The 17,438-nt window shown below is 41.7% G+C and overlaps 1 protein-coding gene across 1 annotated transcript in view; it reads right to left on the bottom strand.

Moving 5' to 3' along the window:
* Positions 1-17,438, bottom strand: part of PDE3A (phosphodiesterase 3A) — a 210,961-nt gene that overhangs the window by 61,712 nt on the left and 131,811 nt on the right. Inside the window, 1 exon segment of the mRNA XM_041484369.1 lies at positions 11,164-11,214. Coding sequence (XP_041340303.1) covers positions 11,164-11,214 — 51 coding nt within the window.

Raw genomic sequence — 17,438 nt, 5'->3', positions numbered from 1 at the left:
TCCTTGAAGATTCTAATCATTGACTTCAGCTGTTCATCACTTTCACATCCCACAGAGTTGTAAGGAATAGAAAGCAGTACTGCAGCTTCTCTTGTCAGCTAAGCCCCCCTCCTATTCTGCATTTTAATGAAGAATTTAATCTAAAATAATTATTTGCAGATTGTTCACTCAACTCCAACTGTTAATTTAAAAGAAGCAAGCACATGAAGCCCTCCAGGAGTCCTAAAACACAATCTCAATATGCACAGAGTTATTATTTTTAGACACCTATAAAAACTCGTCCATGGTAATATGACACAAAAGCTTATTGCCATTCCACATTTCTGTTCATATCCATCACCTGACTTTGAAGATTCAGGTCCCCCTATCCTGGAAAATGAAAATGCTGAATGCGTGGGGTTTGTTCTGAAGCCAAGGGCATGTATATGAGACCAGCACATAAACTTTCAAAACTGTACATGACAGAAAATCTCTGATTTTTTTTCCTCAGATACCAGAATAGACAGTATTAACAATGCTATTTTCCTCATTTTTAGAGAAGTGAGCTCTTGTGCTTCAGAAGCAAAGTTACAAAACAAAAAGGCTATCTGGATTTCTACCAAAGTACTATCCATGTAGTCTGAAAAGGGATTACATGTTTTAAATCACTACCTTGGTAGCTGATTTTTAATATAGCCCCAGCTCTGCTTGGAAAGATTTTTTCCTGGCTTCACTTTTCCATCTAAAGCTTTTTTTGCCTCCTCATGAATTTTGTGTGTTTGTGAGGGGAGGTGCAGGGGGAAAACAAAGAGTATCTCCAAGGATGAACGCTCCATAACCTTTCCACGTGACCAGCGCTTGGCCACCCTTAGATTAAACAAGTTCCTGCCTATTTTTAAACAGGAATTCCTGTATTTTAGCTTGTACCCATTGGTTCTGATCCAGTGGCACCCCTGAAAAGAGTCTGGCTCCATCTCCTTCACTCTCACACCAGTCTTCACACATATTCAGAAGGTCCTCTTGAGCCTTCCCTTTCCAAGGCTGAACAGTCCCGGCTCTCTCAGCCTCCCCTCGCAGCATGGATGCTCCAGCCCCTTCATCCCTTCTGCACTCCTGTTTTGGACACACTGCAGTATTTCTGTGCCTCGTTCTGCAGAGCACACAGCTGTGCCCAGCACTCCAGATGTGTCTCACTGGAGCTGAGCTGAACCAAAGGATCCCATCCCTCAGCCTGCTGGCAATTCCCAGCGCAGCCCAGCACCAAGCTGGTGGCTTCCTTTGCCATAAGGACATGCTTGGACCCCCAAGGTCCTTTTCCCCAGGCAGCCAGCTCCTTGTCAGTGCTGGTGCCTGCAGCTGTGTCTCCTGAGGTGTGGCAGGACCTTCTCTCCCCTTGTGTTGGGCTGAATAAAGTTCCTCTTGGTCCCCTTCTCCAGCTGTTCCTCTGAACGGCAGCACCACCACCCCCAGTCCTCTATCACCTGCACCTTTCCTAAGGGTGCAGTCTGTCCAGCATCCAGGTTATTAACAAAGACACCTTTCTCATGCTTAATGTTGGGGTTTTTGTACTTTTTTGCTGTTCCCTAATTGATGCCTCTATCTCTCCTCTAAGGGCTTGTCTATTCACCATAACCAGCAGCTTTTCTAGCCCTGCATAAAGGCCAGCAACTTAATAATTATGAACTCCAGAGTCAATACCTTATGATCTCCAGCCTTCCTTCATGGACTGTGAGAATTCATACTGCTCTTGTCACATTCAAGGTTATTCAGGAATTGAAAATGGAGCAATGCAGAGCCATTACACAACGAACCTTTGATCTCTAAAATCCAACCTGACATGAAATTTTCTTTTTTATGACTTGACTTTAAGATTTACTCCAGCTCTAGCTTATTCAAAAATCTCAGGAGGCTGCTCCAATAACTCATTTTGAAATTTTGAGCACTGATCCGTCAGACATAGAACAAAATTATAGCTTACTACTGAAGTCAAGAAAAAGAACATCTGCTGTTGAGAGCAGAGCTGATCAGCTGTGAGCCTTTCCACTGGGGAACTCATAAAATGAGCTACTAGAGAATTCAGCATGTTTTCTTACAAGGAAGGAACAATAGGAAATACTTTCACTTACTTATTCTTTAAAAGTATCCCAGAGAGCAGCAGTTAAAGGATACATATCTGCCCCAGTATGGACACAAAACTCAGGGGGGGAAAAAGCCCCAACACAAACCAGCAGTAATAAAAATGCTTTTAAAATGAAGTTCCCTTTATAGAGGGAAATCAGCCAGTTCATTTTGTCCTCATTAACGAAGACATCTTCCAACAACAATGGCATTGTTGGAAACTCAGTAAGGAAGGTTAGGGCAGCCCACATCCCCCAGAGATGCTACTATTAACATGCCAGTGGAAGCACCCTTGCTGAGAACTACAAATAAGCCCTGCTCAGTAAAAAATGAAATACATTAATCACATTCATTCCATAATTGGGATCATCTCTGAATAGAGGAAGCTAAAATTTTGCAAAGATTGTATTAAAAAATGTGCTTGGGAAGGTGACAAATACCTGGAAGGCACATATGTGGTAAGTGAAATTTAAGGTGTTATTGGAAACGAAAAGAACACCTTGTGGCACGACTCTCAGCTCTGCACAGTTGTCAGGAGCTAAAATCTAGTTTTCTATCATCACAAAAGCCCCAGTGCTACCTGATTTTAATGTGGGATGTGGTTTTTTTTCATTACAAAGCATCTGACTGTATCAGTCTTTATTAATTTAGCCATCCCTCCCTTCCTACGACCCTGTTTGCAGTTGCTTAAAACTTTTTCAAAACTGAACTTACAAGACCCCCACAAACCCAAACCAACATAAAAACTCCAACCCCCTAAAAAAGCACATGAACAAAATCTCTTAACCTGAAGACCTTAAGAGTCTAAATTTATAAAAGGCAACTGGGAAATGTAAGCTTTAGTCAGAAAATCATACCATTTAAAAATCAGGGTTTTGAAAACAAACGAGTTAACAAAATTATGAAAACTGCTGAAAACTAAATTATGAAAACTGCCAGAAAGAGAGAAAAATGCAGGCAGATTAAGGGGTGTTTCAGGAGTCTGATCACCCCAGATAGAAAAGAAATCTCCTTCCTGTGCTCTGAATGGTGACAGTTCACAATCCCATCTTCTCAATGCAATTGCCACAGGCAATCCATATCTGCACCACACCACTGGACATGCACTCCCCAGCCTGAGGAAAAGCTTGGGGAAGAAAGACGAAAAAAAAGGCGAAAAAAGGACAATTATCAGCTTCTGCCACTATCTCTGCTTTTCAAAATACCGAGACAAATGGCACCGTGCCAAACTTGTACTCCTACCATGCTGCTTCTTCAAGGAGGCACTTCACCAGCATGTATTTCCCACTCCTGTGTGCATTTTGGTACTGATTCCTTTCCCAAACTGCACTGATCTGCAGTGTGGCTATGATCCTACAAACTGCATCCTTCCTGAACTGGAACTTGCTGACTGAATAAAGTAAAATACCATCTGAGTGTTGTGAGCAAGCTTCTCTGTCCCACAGCTGGACTTGCACTGCAAACCTGGGAGGAATGAAGGTGGAGGAGGGTTTTGAAGAAGAACGGCAACATTTCTGGAAATCTGTGTTGAGCTCCTGCTTAGGCATGAAGAACAGTGACATGACAGAGTGAAAGTCATTACTGAGCTTCCAATCCACTCCTGTCTCCCTGCCAGTCATTTTCAGACAGAGAATTTGAGAGCAGAGAGGATTCTCAGGGTGGCTGACACCATTTCAGAGGTTTTTCTCCACCCCAGGGGTGAGTGATGGATGAGGAAGGTTGCAGGAGGTTTGCCCACATCATCTGGGTCACAACTGCTAGAGGTCCTGTCTTACCTCAGAGCAGCAGGACAAAAAGAAATGGTCCCACAGTCCCAGAGAGTGCCTGTGCCTCAACTCCTCACTCCAAGAGAAGCAGGGACAAACCTGAGGCAGGTTATTTCTGAGAGATCACTTTCTGCCCTGCATCACTCATCTGCTGCATTAGAAAGGAGGAATTTCCTAGGTCATTTCTCAATCCCAGGCTCAGCTTTCTGCACCTTTCCTGCCGTGCCAAAGCAGCTCTCCTCCCCCAGCTCCATATTCCAGTGAACCCACAACCCTGCCACGAGGCCTCTTTCTCATAACATCCCAAACCCTGCAAATCTCTGCTCTGCCATAAAGCTTTGAAAGCTTGCCTGCTGAGTGAAAGGATAATGTCAGGTTTTATTAACAGTGAAGAACTGTGGAGACCCACAAAAACATTCTTAACAGGAAACCTCATTTTTTTAAAATTGTAAACTGTTTTCAGGTAAAGCAGAAGGGGTTTGGTTAGGTACAGGGATCACTGCAGTGACCTGTCCCAGCAGGACCCTGCTTTGTACTGAACACACAGTGAATACGGAGGCTGCATGATGTAATGTTACATGAAACCCAGAAAATCCCTAGGTTTACCATTTTGTAGTTATGACTCAGTCAGGATGAGTTCATTTGCTGCTGAGCACCCTTCCACAAACCCTGTGGAAGTTTGTCCCCTCCACCACATCCATGGTCAGGAACAGGATATTGCACTGTGCGTGCAAACAGCCCGAGGCACAGCTGTGCTGTAAATCACCGGCAGGTGAGGGAAGCATCACTCCATGGGTTTTACACTAACCCATCCCAGTCTAATCCTACAGAATGCATTGCCACTGCTCAACACTGCTGTAAGCAGAAATTCCTACCTAAAAAAATATTACTGCTTTTATTGAACTACACATTCCTTTCAACTATCCACAGCTAAAAGAAATATATATAAATATATTCAAAAAACCCATAAAGTACATAAATCCCTGTAGTAACTATTGGTCATCTGCTTACATTGTTGTGGAAATCCAGTTAGTGTTTTTAAGTTCACAATCACCAATGATACAATTAGAAATGTCTTTCTACATTCTCTACGATGTGGGAAGATTTTTCCTGTCTTAGGACCTGCATCAAAACCAACTCATGCTCAAATGCTACAGCTCATGAAATTTATGGGGAATTTCAGGTAGGTAGAAATACTCAACAGCATCACAGCAAATATTTAACACCTCTGGCTCATCTGGCTACCACAACATTTTAAATCCAAATCCATTCAGTGAAAGCATTCTCAGTTGCGGTTCTCAGGAACAAAAAATTAGGATTTTTTTATTCCTCAAAACAAGATCCTCAGGCACATACAACAAATTAAACCAACAGAGAGTTATTCCCCAGACCCCAAACCTGTACTGAAACTTCAGGGAGGGAGCAATCAGAATAGCTGGATGGACAAGAAAGAAAAGCACTCACAAATTCTTTCCTTAGTTATATAAAGGTAATTCCTTCTGAAATTATTGACAAAGCCATTCAAGATTAAAGAACTAAGAAATATTACAGTTTGTTAAATAGAGGCCAATAGATGGCATTTAGTTTATCACTATTTAGCTTAAATTTACCCATGCAAAACACCCCCAGGATAAAGATGCATCTTCCACACATAAAAATGAACAGGAATATCAGATATTTTTCATCAACCAAACCCAAAGAGATCTAATTCAGGGTTCCCAGTTAAATCTACTTTCCTCACTCTTTCACACCCATAAAATACAAAACAATGAGCGGAAAATTCCTTTGTCATACCAGAGCCTGGAAACCATGGAGACCTCTGTGATGTCGTGTCTGAGAGCATAAACAATGCTCAAAAGATCAAAAATAAAATTATGTAACAACCTAGCTCCAAAAAAAAAAACCCCAAACCAACAACCTCCAACTATATTGTCTATAGACATCATAAAAACTCTTGGTTTTTTCTCCACCCTTACTTCTCAGGCTGCTCGTCCTTGCCTAAACAGTTCTGGGTGTCATTTGATTTCATGCAGAGTATGCAAGATGAGGAATAAAAATCACTCTATGACTTAAAAAAAGCAGAAAATCTGTTCAAATAGAGTATAAAACTTACTGTGGACTCACAGCTTCCACTTTCTTAAAAGTCACACCTGCCACATCGTTTTACACGAGGAACAAGATCAAGCCAAATATCCCACTTTTGCAGTTTAATTTTATTTCCTTCCTTTAGTTTTTTCTGTTTGGTTTCTGTTTTAATTTTAGGTGGCAAAGAGCCCATTTGGAGAGGTTTTGTTATTTGTTTACACAAATACCTTTTATCTTACTCTGAGTAGAGAAGGAACCTACAATGGCACTGCTTACCTGTCACAGCATAAAGTAATTTTGTCAAGGTCAGAGTAAGAGCACTGTAAGAGACTGCATCCCTTCAAGGGCTAAAGAATGGATTTGCACCAAAAGGCAGAGATATTGTTTCTGTACAATAATTTGTGGACAGATCAGCCTAAAGCACTCAGGAAGTTGCATCTTTGGGCTTGTCATCTTGCACAGTAACTGCATTTTCCTTCAGCCAGCCCCCACAGACTCACACTGTGCTCAAGTAAACTGTATTTACGAGCATCACCTTCTGAGTCTCACTCTCCCAGAGTGGCAGATGGGTCAGGGAAATTCCCTTTCCTCTTTTAAAACCCTGCAGAGGGCTTGAGGGACTGATGGTGGAACTGATGCCCAGCTCAGTGCAGCCAAGCACACCCCAAGCCTAAGTGAGAAATATTTATTTTTCCCACACACTTTGCTACAATGGGATGTATGATGCAATGCAACATTAGGGCTAGAGTGATTCAAAGGAAATGCTGGAAAAGTAAGGCTGAAAACCAGCTTTCTTTTGAAATAACTTTAGTGGCTCTGCATCTTCTTAACAGAAACAACATCGCAAGTGATTCACTTCCTACCAGAGCATTTATTCATACTTTTTTTCCTGGGAAATTTATGAGAATATAAAAATGCTAGAAATTTATGAGAATATAAGAATGCTGGACTGATCTGGATCAATTAAATTCCTTTCAGTACAATAAAATTGTATTAATCAACAATGCCTTATTGTTTTATTGTGAATAATAATGTGACAGTATGGGTTTTTGGTTTTTTTTTTGACAGCTAATATGTCTGAGATCTCTAAAAGTTCCAAGTGGAATGATTTATCTTTAAACATAAAATATGGTATGTAATCTTCCCTGCCCTTCTCCCTCTTAATAAAAATGCACAGGAGGATGCTTCTCAAAAACTGGGATGCATTTCTGTTTTTCTTCCTGTGAAACAATTGTCTCGTTTCTACAGATAAGGACTAGCATTCATAGTCAACTGTTTTATACATGGAAAACTGAGATGGAATTATGATTGAGAAGAGAGTGGAGCTGTTAGCTCACCAATATTCTTTCTGTAATTATTTCTTTTATTACCTGTACATCTCAAGCAAAGTATTGAAAAAAAAAATAAATCAGAGAATCTTGAAGTGCCTGGAGCAAGAAGTAGGAAATACACTGATCACACTGCCACTCATCATATCTCAGTCCTGATTCTGGTGACAGTATTTGCTTTTCCCAGCAGATGTTTACGTATGTTTGCATCTGCTTTGCTCTCCTCTTGGTCAGCTCACTTGGAAGGACACATCAGCCAGGGGGACTCTGAAAACGCTGAGGTGCTGCCGGTGCCCCAGTGACTTCACACACACACACACACGTATGTAAGACATGAAACACAAAAAACTCATGCACCAACCCATCAACAGCAGGCTGCAATTTCCCTCAGCCACTCGGTTTAAAGTAGTTTTTAATACTCAGTTTAAAATACTCCTGGAAGCCTTTAGAAAAGTCTCCTTTGTGAGACAGGGAGACTTTTTTGGTTAAATACCTCTGCATCAGTGGGCTGCCACCCGTGGCATCTCCACCTCCACAAGCAAAATCAGCTTTACCAGCATTCGTCTTGGGAAGGACAAATAAGGAGCAGCTGGCTCTCCCTGTGTTCAGAGAACCCCTGGAGCCCCAGCAGGTCACTGTAATTCTCTTTCCAGTGGCACTGAGGGCACGCTGAGACACAACAGATTCCCAGAGCACAGTACCTGGTCCCCGGCGGGAATCGACTCCCACCTGCGCTTCAGCAAGTACAGAGATTTCCGGCTCATCGTCCTCAATCTGCTCTAGAGGCTTTGCCAGACTCGACAAAAAAGGCTTCTGTCCCAAACCAGCGGCGAGAACCTTAATTCTGACTCCTGCTCTTCATGGTAGGCGGCAGAGCTCCCCGAAGCAGGCGAGTTTTTGTGAGGCTGGTCAGAGCCCAGCTTCTGCTGCTCCTTCCTCTAAAGCATCTGCGTCCTTGCAGAGGCACAGCAAGAGCAGCTCGGCTTCCAGCCACGAGCCACCTCGCAGGAAGGAGCCTGGAGTAGGTAGACAACACCAGACGCGCTCAATCTGGAAATAGCTGTTGCTTAGGAACTGCAGGGGTAAAAACGCAGCACCTCGGATGTATAATCGAGAGCTTTTGTGGTTAAAGAGAATTAAAAAGGCTGGACCCGTGCTTCTCCCTCCATCACCGTGCTTCTACAGAGCTGGGCTGCTGGATTTCACTGGCTCTGGGGCTACGCCTACGTCTCCAGCAAGCCAAACAAGTCTTGATGACAGAGCAACAAATGCCTCCCACACAGAACGCGTGCACAGAGTGTGCCCGGGGTCCCACCTGAAAGACCCCGGCACTGCCAACTACTGTGTCCTAGCAGAACAACTAAAAGACAATCTGCATATTTTTTCCCAAGGATGAATTCTGCACTTTGGCACGTGCCAACTGCCAATGTTACTAACGTGTATGGATGCTTTCCCCTCACATGATGTTGTTCTACAGATTGCATAGAGGGAGATTTCCTTAGGTGGATTAAATATTCCTAAGCACTTCGAAATTTCTTTAATTTGGAACTCAGTTTTGATGTTTCATGCCTAAATTCTTAATTCCAACATGTATTAATCTTTAAAATTAAGCATGAAATGTAATGAAATTCACTTTGCACTTCCTGCTTAATTTCAAATCCATAAATTCCCAGCACGAAGCACTTACAGCATGCACCAGTGACTTCAGGGATGAAAAAAGAAAGGGGAAAAAAAAAAAAAGAACAAGTATGTAGCCAGGAACTCCCTGCTCTTTGTAAGGCAACCTATAATTCCATCTAATTAGAGCAGCTTTAATAGTATAATTATTCTAAAAGAAAAGGAACCCTACAACATACATACACATACATGTGGGCAGTCTCAAAAGGGGAACTGCAGGGACGGTCATGCTAGAAGCCACGAGCAAGTTAAATATTGTAAAGACACCTTTTCACTCGTGCCATTAACATTCTATTGAATTGCAGATGCTTATCACGAGACAAACTGCTGCAAACAGAAATTCCCGTGGGCCTCAGTGAATTTCATTTGAGATCCATCTCTACCTGGAAGTACAGCACTTTGCATTTCACTCCTACGTGCAGAAAAGGAACATGTTTTCCAAGTGGGCCATTAAGGAGGATGACATGCACTGTAGTAGCTTCCCCTCATGTTTCAACACATGCCACAGAAAACCTGCTAGCTCTTAAAAAAAAAAAAAAATCCCCTTCACTGAATCAGAGCTTTTTCAATGAGTCTTGATGGAATAACTTCAGGAGTTCGTATGTGGATTTTAGTTCTACATTATGGTAAACCAGCGATTGCACTTCCATTTTTTTCCCTAGATTTTAAGGTATTTAAGCATACTTAGAACATCACTCACCTTAATTTTTCAGCAAGATCTTGTTTTTTACAACAGGCGCATTTTTTAAAGGACACAAACTGGCAACAATGTAAGTGAATTACAAAAGAATAAAAAAAGTTTTTTCTATTCTGCAAAAATCAGAACTTCCTTAATTTCTCCTAACCTTTCAAGGAACTTAATTAAATTAGGTTTAATGCTGTTCCTATCTAGAAGATTTTCAGAGTCATGTGAAAGAGAGAACCTAAAGCTACAGTGGAATAACTGAGGCATATTTACTTCTCTCTAATGAAACTTTTCTTCCTTGGCTTTTGTGTCTGGGGACAGGACAGCACACAGTAATTAGAAAGGCTGGGTCATTTTGGGACTCTTCATCAGGAACTGTAGTGAGAGAACAAGGGGGAATGCCTTCAAACTGGCAGAGAGTAGGTTTAGATTAAATGTTAGGTAGAAATTATTTTTGTGAGGGTGGGCAGGCCCTGGCACAGGTGCCCAGAGCAGCTGTGGCTGCCCCTGGATCCCTGGCAGTGCCCAAGGCCAGGCTGGACAGGGCTCTATCCACAAGGATAAAGTGGATATCCTTGTCCAACCTGGACTTATCCTTGTCCAGGTTGGATAAGGATATCCACTTTATCCTGGGATAGTGGAAGGTGTCCCTGCCATGGCAGGAACTGGGTGATCTTCAAGGTCCCTTCCAACCCAAACTGTTCTAGGATTCTGCAGTTTTCTTTTCCCACCTTACCATAGATCCTTTCATGCTTTTATGACACCTCTGGACTGTCATTTGTGCCAAGCATCCTTTGAAAATCCTTCATCTGAACTAAAACCCAGTACAAAAGGCTGGAGCTCTAACAATGCATTTATGTTCTTTCAACACCAGATGGGAAAAGCTATTTTACACCAGCAGGAAAATTCCTGAACATCAATATTGGTCATGATGTCTTGTTTGCAGCAATTGTAATAGGTAATTACGAGAGATAGTTAGTATAGGTAATTTTGGAGTGGACTGTGATCCCATTAACACTACTGGCATAATTTCCTTCCAGTGACAGGTCAAGGCACAGCAGTGGCTTCTCTGCACCTCCCCACACAGCTCTAACACCTGGGTCAGTAATGAAAGGGTTCATGGTGAGAGAGCCACCAAAGTTTTACAAGCTTTTCAGGTTAAAAAAAACCCCAAAAAACAAACCACCAAACAAAACATGCCCACACTGTTTGAAATTGCATTGCTTTGATGTCCTGATGGAGACAGCTGAGCAAGAAATGTTTTCTCCATACATCTAATCCATCCTTCTGCTACTGAAAAAACCTTTCTGTTGGATGACTCAGCTCTGTCTGGATGAACTATTTGAATTACAGCTCAAATATTATATTAATGAAAGTCGTCATGGTTTTATGCCTTTTTCCATTGCTGCAAACCCTGCAAATATTAATGAAATTAACAACTTTGCCAAACTCAGACGGAAAACTTGTTTGAATGCCTCAAATGTAGCAAAAGCCAAAATCAAACACAAAATACTGAGCAACTGACCTGTGAGCCTCTGGGTCCTCGTTTGTGATCCCATTCAGAATGCCCCATGAGCTGCAAAACAAAGAAAAGCAGAGGTAAGTGATAAATTGCACTCATTAGTTTTAATTGAAACACTCATGCTTTTATATCCACTACACATTTTTCTTGGAAATAAACAGGTTTGCTTTTATGATTTATCTCACACAGCTTTTAGCTCCACAATGAAGCCATGGAACATTGTACCTTTGCATTCAGAACCCAAACACATCTGGCATCACAGCTCTGCTCATGCCAATAAAATTCAGCTTCAGCCAAACGTTTAATACTGATCTGGCAAAAGGAAAGCTGATACATCAGCAAGGAGATTACCAAAACCAGGGCACATTTGATTAATCAGCAATGTACATTTTATATCAGCCATGATAATTAGCAACAGCGTTAAAGCTGTTTCTTCATTGAATTATGGGGGTTTTTGTACATCTGCTCAGGGATTTCTTCTGTGCATTGTTTGCTCCTACACACAGAAGCATTGCTTAATTCAAATATAAAAATATGTGAATGAAAGATAGGAGGGTTAATGTGACATGTACTGACTTACAGCCATGAACATTTTCTTGCTCATTTTTCCCAACATTCTTTCCCAAAGGAAATGCCTTCTCCCAGTTCAGAGGTAGGCAAGGAGATTTACAACCCACACTTATTGCAGAACGTGCTTTCAAAACACTCATCCCAGGACAAGAGGTTAAAACTACTTTGCAAAATCAGGAAAGCCACATGCATCTCCTATGATGAGATTTTTTTTCATCTTCTCTATTAACTTATCCTGCTTATCCTTTTCTTTCCCAAGGGCTCCTTTTTAGGTTATTACTTACAACTATCTACCTCTGTGACTGGGGACAAACCACACGTGCAGATAGGAATTCAAAATCAGAAGTGTCACATCCTTTTTTTACCTGATACAGCCTTGTGACTGGTCCCCTCATTTTACTGCCATTTTTCCCTATTTTTCATGGTGGAAACACTGGTTCTGCTGGGTTTCCCTGTTTGTTCTCCATTACTGCATGAAGCACACCTTTGATGTTTTTTAAATAAATAACTGGTGTGCAAAAACTACCAAGAGATGTACCTACCAAAGGTTATGTGCTTCAAAGAAACTCTGCCAGAACCCTCCTTCTGTCTTTCCTCTGTGGACCAAAAAACCCTCTTGAGTTTTACTTCTTAGCCCCTGTGGGAGGAAGTAACTCCTGCATCTCTATTAACTTATCCTGCTTATCCTTTTCTTTCCCAAGGGCTCCTTTTTAGGTTATTACTTACAACTATCTACCTCTGTGACTGGGGACAAACCACACGTGCAGATAGGAATTCAAAATCAGAAGTGTCACATCCTTTTTTTACCTGATACAGCCTTGTGACTGGTCCCCTCATTTTACTGCCATTTTTCCCTATTTTCCATGGTGGAAACACTGGTTCTGCTGGGTTTCCCTGTTTGTTCTCCATTACTGCATGAAGCACACCTTTGATGTTTTTTAAATAAATAACTGGTGTGCAAAAACTACCAAGAGATGTACCTACCAAAGGTTATGTGCTTCAAAGAAACTCTGCCAGAACCCTCCTTCTGTCTTTCCTCCATGGACCAAAAAACTCTCCTGAGTTTTACTTCTTAGCCCCTGTGCCTTGGGAGGAAGTAACTCCTGCTTTCTTAATTCATTTGGCTAAAAGAAAATTAATTTAGCTTGAGTCTGACCACTGGTAGTTCCCAGGGTGATATCTTTACCTCCAGGTTCCTATCAGTGGAATTAGCACAAAAAGCAATCCTCACAGCGAAGAAAGAAGGATTAATGTTCCAGCCTGGCTGTGCCCACTGTGGTTCTCCAGGCTCCACAGACACACCACAGCTGCAAACCCAAGGGCAGCATCAGATCCCCCTGCCAGGTTTTTCATGCTCCTGCCCTCACTGAACCCATGGTGTAATAAATGAGCAATGAAATAGTCGGCTCTCACAATTAAAGAACAAATATTATGTATATACTAAGGGAAATTTTATAAATTTATAGTTATGTTCCCCCCACTTTCACATTGATCTCAGGAGATAGCTGGGGCATTTAAGAAAGTCAGCTCATTACTACAGCAACACCTGACCTCCAAACAAGATGTCAGAAAGTAATCTCCACCACTAGACAGCAAAGAGTCAATAGACAAAACTTTAAGAGAGGCCAAAGAGTTAAAAAGCAGAACATCCATTGTGTAGATGAGCACAGAGTAGAGAAAATCCTTTGCTCATGGCATTTGGTTTATTTTCTCTATTCGGTATTCTGTTGTAATTTTTAATAAAGTTTTAATAAACCTTTTTTAAAATTTTTGAAAGTAAATATCATTTCTCACAATAGCTCACTGAAAAGTGAAAGGTTTCTTTCTTACTGCCACCAAAAATGAGAGGTGCAGTCACAGCCAGGCCTGGAATTACTGTTCCCATATGTAGGGATGCTTCCAGTGCAGCCAGCCCCAGGAAAGCCAGGGTGGTTACCTGTGATCACCACTAAATCAAGTCCTCTTAAACATTCCTTCACCTCTAGGCACAGTTTGCCCATCCTGATCCCTATTCCTGCCTGGTATTTCCCATCTCCACAGGGAGTTTTCATCCCCACAGCCAACTCCTGCCCTGCTGCACCACTGCTCCTCCTGCCCAGCCTGCAGGAATCTTTTGTTTCCCCACCTCTAATCCTGCCCCTCCACATGTGTGGGCAATCCTGGGGGGCTCCAAAGGCTGTAACATCTCATCCTTGCTCCATTCCTCTCACAGAAGACAAAGCCATCATTGAAGAAGTCCCAAATTCATTGGAACCAACAGAGAGAGTCCTTCCTTATTCTGTCACCATTTTATGAGCAAACTCCTTATAGCAATTTACACAGCCCTCGTTCAATTTAATTGCTCTACAAGGATGCCTTGGTGGAATCAGCCACGTTTGCATTTTTGCTGACAGATCAGCTGTCCCCAGCATGAAACAATGCCCACACCACTGTTCTGTCCCTGTGCCTGGCTGTTCTCCTGAGTGACACGGGCTGTGGCTGTCCCCAGCTAAAACACTGAGGCTGTTCTCAAGCATTGTATCTAACCCACGGCCTATGAAACCAACCTTTTCCTACTGCTGTTATAAAATCTTACTTGCCTTTAAAATCTATTTCTCCCTCGTCATCTAAAATGCCGTGCTCATCTCATGCCAGAATGTTCTTGGCATGTGGTGGTCCCTACTAACACAGGAGTGAAGGAATGGGAAATGAAATTAGAAGGATACTGAACCAAAAGGCCTCAAGCTTGAAGACAGAAAGAATAAAGCCCCAGAGGTCATGACAAAATCTCTGCCAGGCCAGCATTCTGCACAGGGACAATTGCCTCAGTGTGACACCCTTCAGCTCAACAAGCCACACTCTGCTCAACAGCTTCTAAACCTGATTTTCTTTTCATGGACAAACAGTAAGTGCTGGAGCATGATACTCAGAAAAGGAGGAAAGAATGCCTGAACTATTCTGTGAGGTAGAAATCATGATTTCCACAAGCTGAATAGAAATGAAAAGTGAAAAAAACAGAATTAAAAGCAAAACAAAGCCCAAAAACAAACAAAAAACCTCCACAAAAATAAAAACCCCAAACCAAACAACAATCCAACTACACTCAGAGAAAACAGAGCGTGTGCATAAATCCACTTGAGTGAGTCAACCTTCTGAAATCATGGAAAAAGAAAATAATATACTGCTTAATTGGTGCATGCATGCAAACAGAGATACTGACATAAAAATGCATTTGGAAGTAAGGGGATTTATGTTTATCACTAACAGATGGGTTTGCTCCAGACCCCACCACCTCCTCTGAAAGTTCTCTGGAATCAATTTGGTCCAGAGTGATGATAAACAGCCTCAGAGCATCAAATTTATTATTCTCACTGACCAGGCAACTAAGGCTACGTGTATCAGCAGCAGAAAAGGAGGGATAGAACTGAAATCAAACTCCCACACAGCTTATATGCATGCAGTCTCTGTTGGAAGAAAAGGAGCTACTTTACATTTCATCTGAAACTATCCTGGAAACCCATCTCTGGCAGTTTTAATACTCACGGATGAAAGCAGCTTTTAGCAACAAGAACGAGCCTTGCATGTTCAGGAATGCACAAAACCATGGCCTTTGCTAAAACCAGCTGGTAGGTACTACCCTAAAAACTGACTGACAGCTCTCCAGGGAAAACAATCCCCCATTCCAGCTGAGGGTGAGCCCTGCCAGTGCAAGAAGAAGCAGAAAAGAATTGGGAAAAGACCCCAATACCAAAATCCCAGTCACAGACAGAAGAGGAGAAGCAAAAGGGCTCATCTCCTTTTGGAGGTCTAGGGTGGGGGACTGTGCTCTAAACTTCAGGTTTTTGCTCTAAACACAAGTTTCTCAGCTTGTGGTTTTAAAACTTATGTTTACTAATGTAGCAATACCTTCAGAGGAGTAGGGAATGGTATAAAGGACTGTCTACATTACATCAGATTTCTGAGATATCCATACTGAAGTAGAACAAAGCCATTTAAAAATTAGCATCTTCAGCCCTCGCCTCTCTAAATGCAGTTCTCCTCCTATATGGTTATTTAATTAAAGCCCCAGCAAATGATTACATAAGGATTTCAACTTTCATTAAAATTCATAAGCCATAATTCTTAGCCTCCTTAGTATTAGAGAACTGCAGGAAAATGTGACCCACACAGATTGCAGAAGATCTAAGTAAATCTAAAAAAGACAGAAAGTAAAGTATGACAATTTAAACCTTTTCAGCTGTTTGTAAGTCCTGTTTTCCCTTATACAATCTTTTCTGGACCAGGGTTTTAATTTTGGCACTCTTGAAACAGCAATACTGCTAACTATGCAATGGCTGGGGAAAAAAATGAGATTAAAAACCTCCAACAAAGCCAACCAGAAAGAACCAACCCCAAAAATGAGTCAGAGTAATAGAAAAGGCATAATCTCATTATAAGGACCTCCCCCACTGGGCACAAGTCAGGAAAAAAAACCCAGTATTTGAAATACAAGCAGTCCCATGTATATTCTTTGAAAGGGAAGGGAATCCTCAGCAGAAGAATGCAGCAGCATTTTGAAACCACATGGACTTGTTAAAGCATTGTTTAAGCTCAGCACAGTTTCATTAGAGGGAATGAGCAGATCCTTTCCTTGTAAGTATTAAAGGGGATCAATGACTTAATTACATTTAGTGTTTAATAAAACTCTTTAAATCCATTCAAAGTCTATTCCAATTCTATTCAGCTTATAGTCTATTCCTCTGGAATTTTATTGTGACACATATTTACACGTACACAACACTTTTACTGTTCTAAAAACAACCAGATGGTGATGACAAAAGTGAGCTACATCAGCCAGCAGTCACCAAAGACAATAAATGGGATTCAAAAAGACTGAAACAAGATCACATAGCCCAAATGCATGTGAGAGCCTTGCCCCAGCTCACTGGCTCCTTCCCTTGGATTTTAAAGCTTTAGACTGTGGCTGGATACCTCATTCCCATTATAGGGAACATAAAAGACTCCTGCTCTCTCTAGTGGAAGGTGGACACAAGGCAAAGCACAGGAATGTGAGAGAAATTGCTCCTCTGCTCCATCTGGGATTGGGAGCCAAGCACTTGCATCCAACATTTCCCACTGAACTGGCTGTGATGCATGAATAGGGCAGCCTGAGCTGTCCCAAACAGCTGAGAACCTGCAAAAAGGCCTTTCTGCCACTCCTGCAAGGATTTAGCACATTTAGTAGCGGTAAAAATGAATTACCAATGAGATTACAAGAAGTTTGGGCTGGGTGGTAGCCAGCAGCTTTAAGAGTTGTTTATATTTGGCAATCAGCATTGAGAAGAGCAAGATAGGAGTACCCAATCAGGCTGGCACCTGGTTTCAACCTCCACCAAAATAGCAGAGCTTCTATTTAAACATGAGCATAACATCTCCCCTCTTTGGGAGAGATTTAGTTGAATGGGCACGTTGAGGATGTGAAACAGTGTCTCACTGTTGAGCTCTCTGACACTGCCTCCTTACAGCTTGTGCTGAATGGGGCACAGTATGATCCATATTCTCTGAATGTGGGTATTAGCCTTGCTCCAGTCAGGATCATATTTCCACTGGTAATAAGAAACTGTTTGTTACCAGCATGTAGGCACAAAATGTTCCCGATAAGTTCTTTTTTGGGTAACAAAAAAAAAAAAACAAAAAAAAAAAGGAACAAATTATTTCCTTGATTACATATTAGAGGAAACATTTATTTT

This window comes from Pyrgilauda ruficollis, unplaced genomic scaffold (genome assembly GCF_017590135.1).
Source record: "Pyrgilauda ruficollis isolate IOZ18807 unplaced genomic scaffold, ASM1759013v1 scaffold66, whole genome shotgun sequence".
In the NCBI taxonomy this organism is placed as follows: domain Eukaryota; kingdom Metazoa; phylum Chordata; class Aves; order Passeriformes; family Passeridae; genus Pyrgilauda; species Pyrgilauda ruficollis.
The sequence above is the reverse complement of the archived record's forward strand: the minus strand, read 5'-3'. Positions and strand labels throughout refer to the sequence as shown.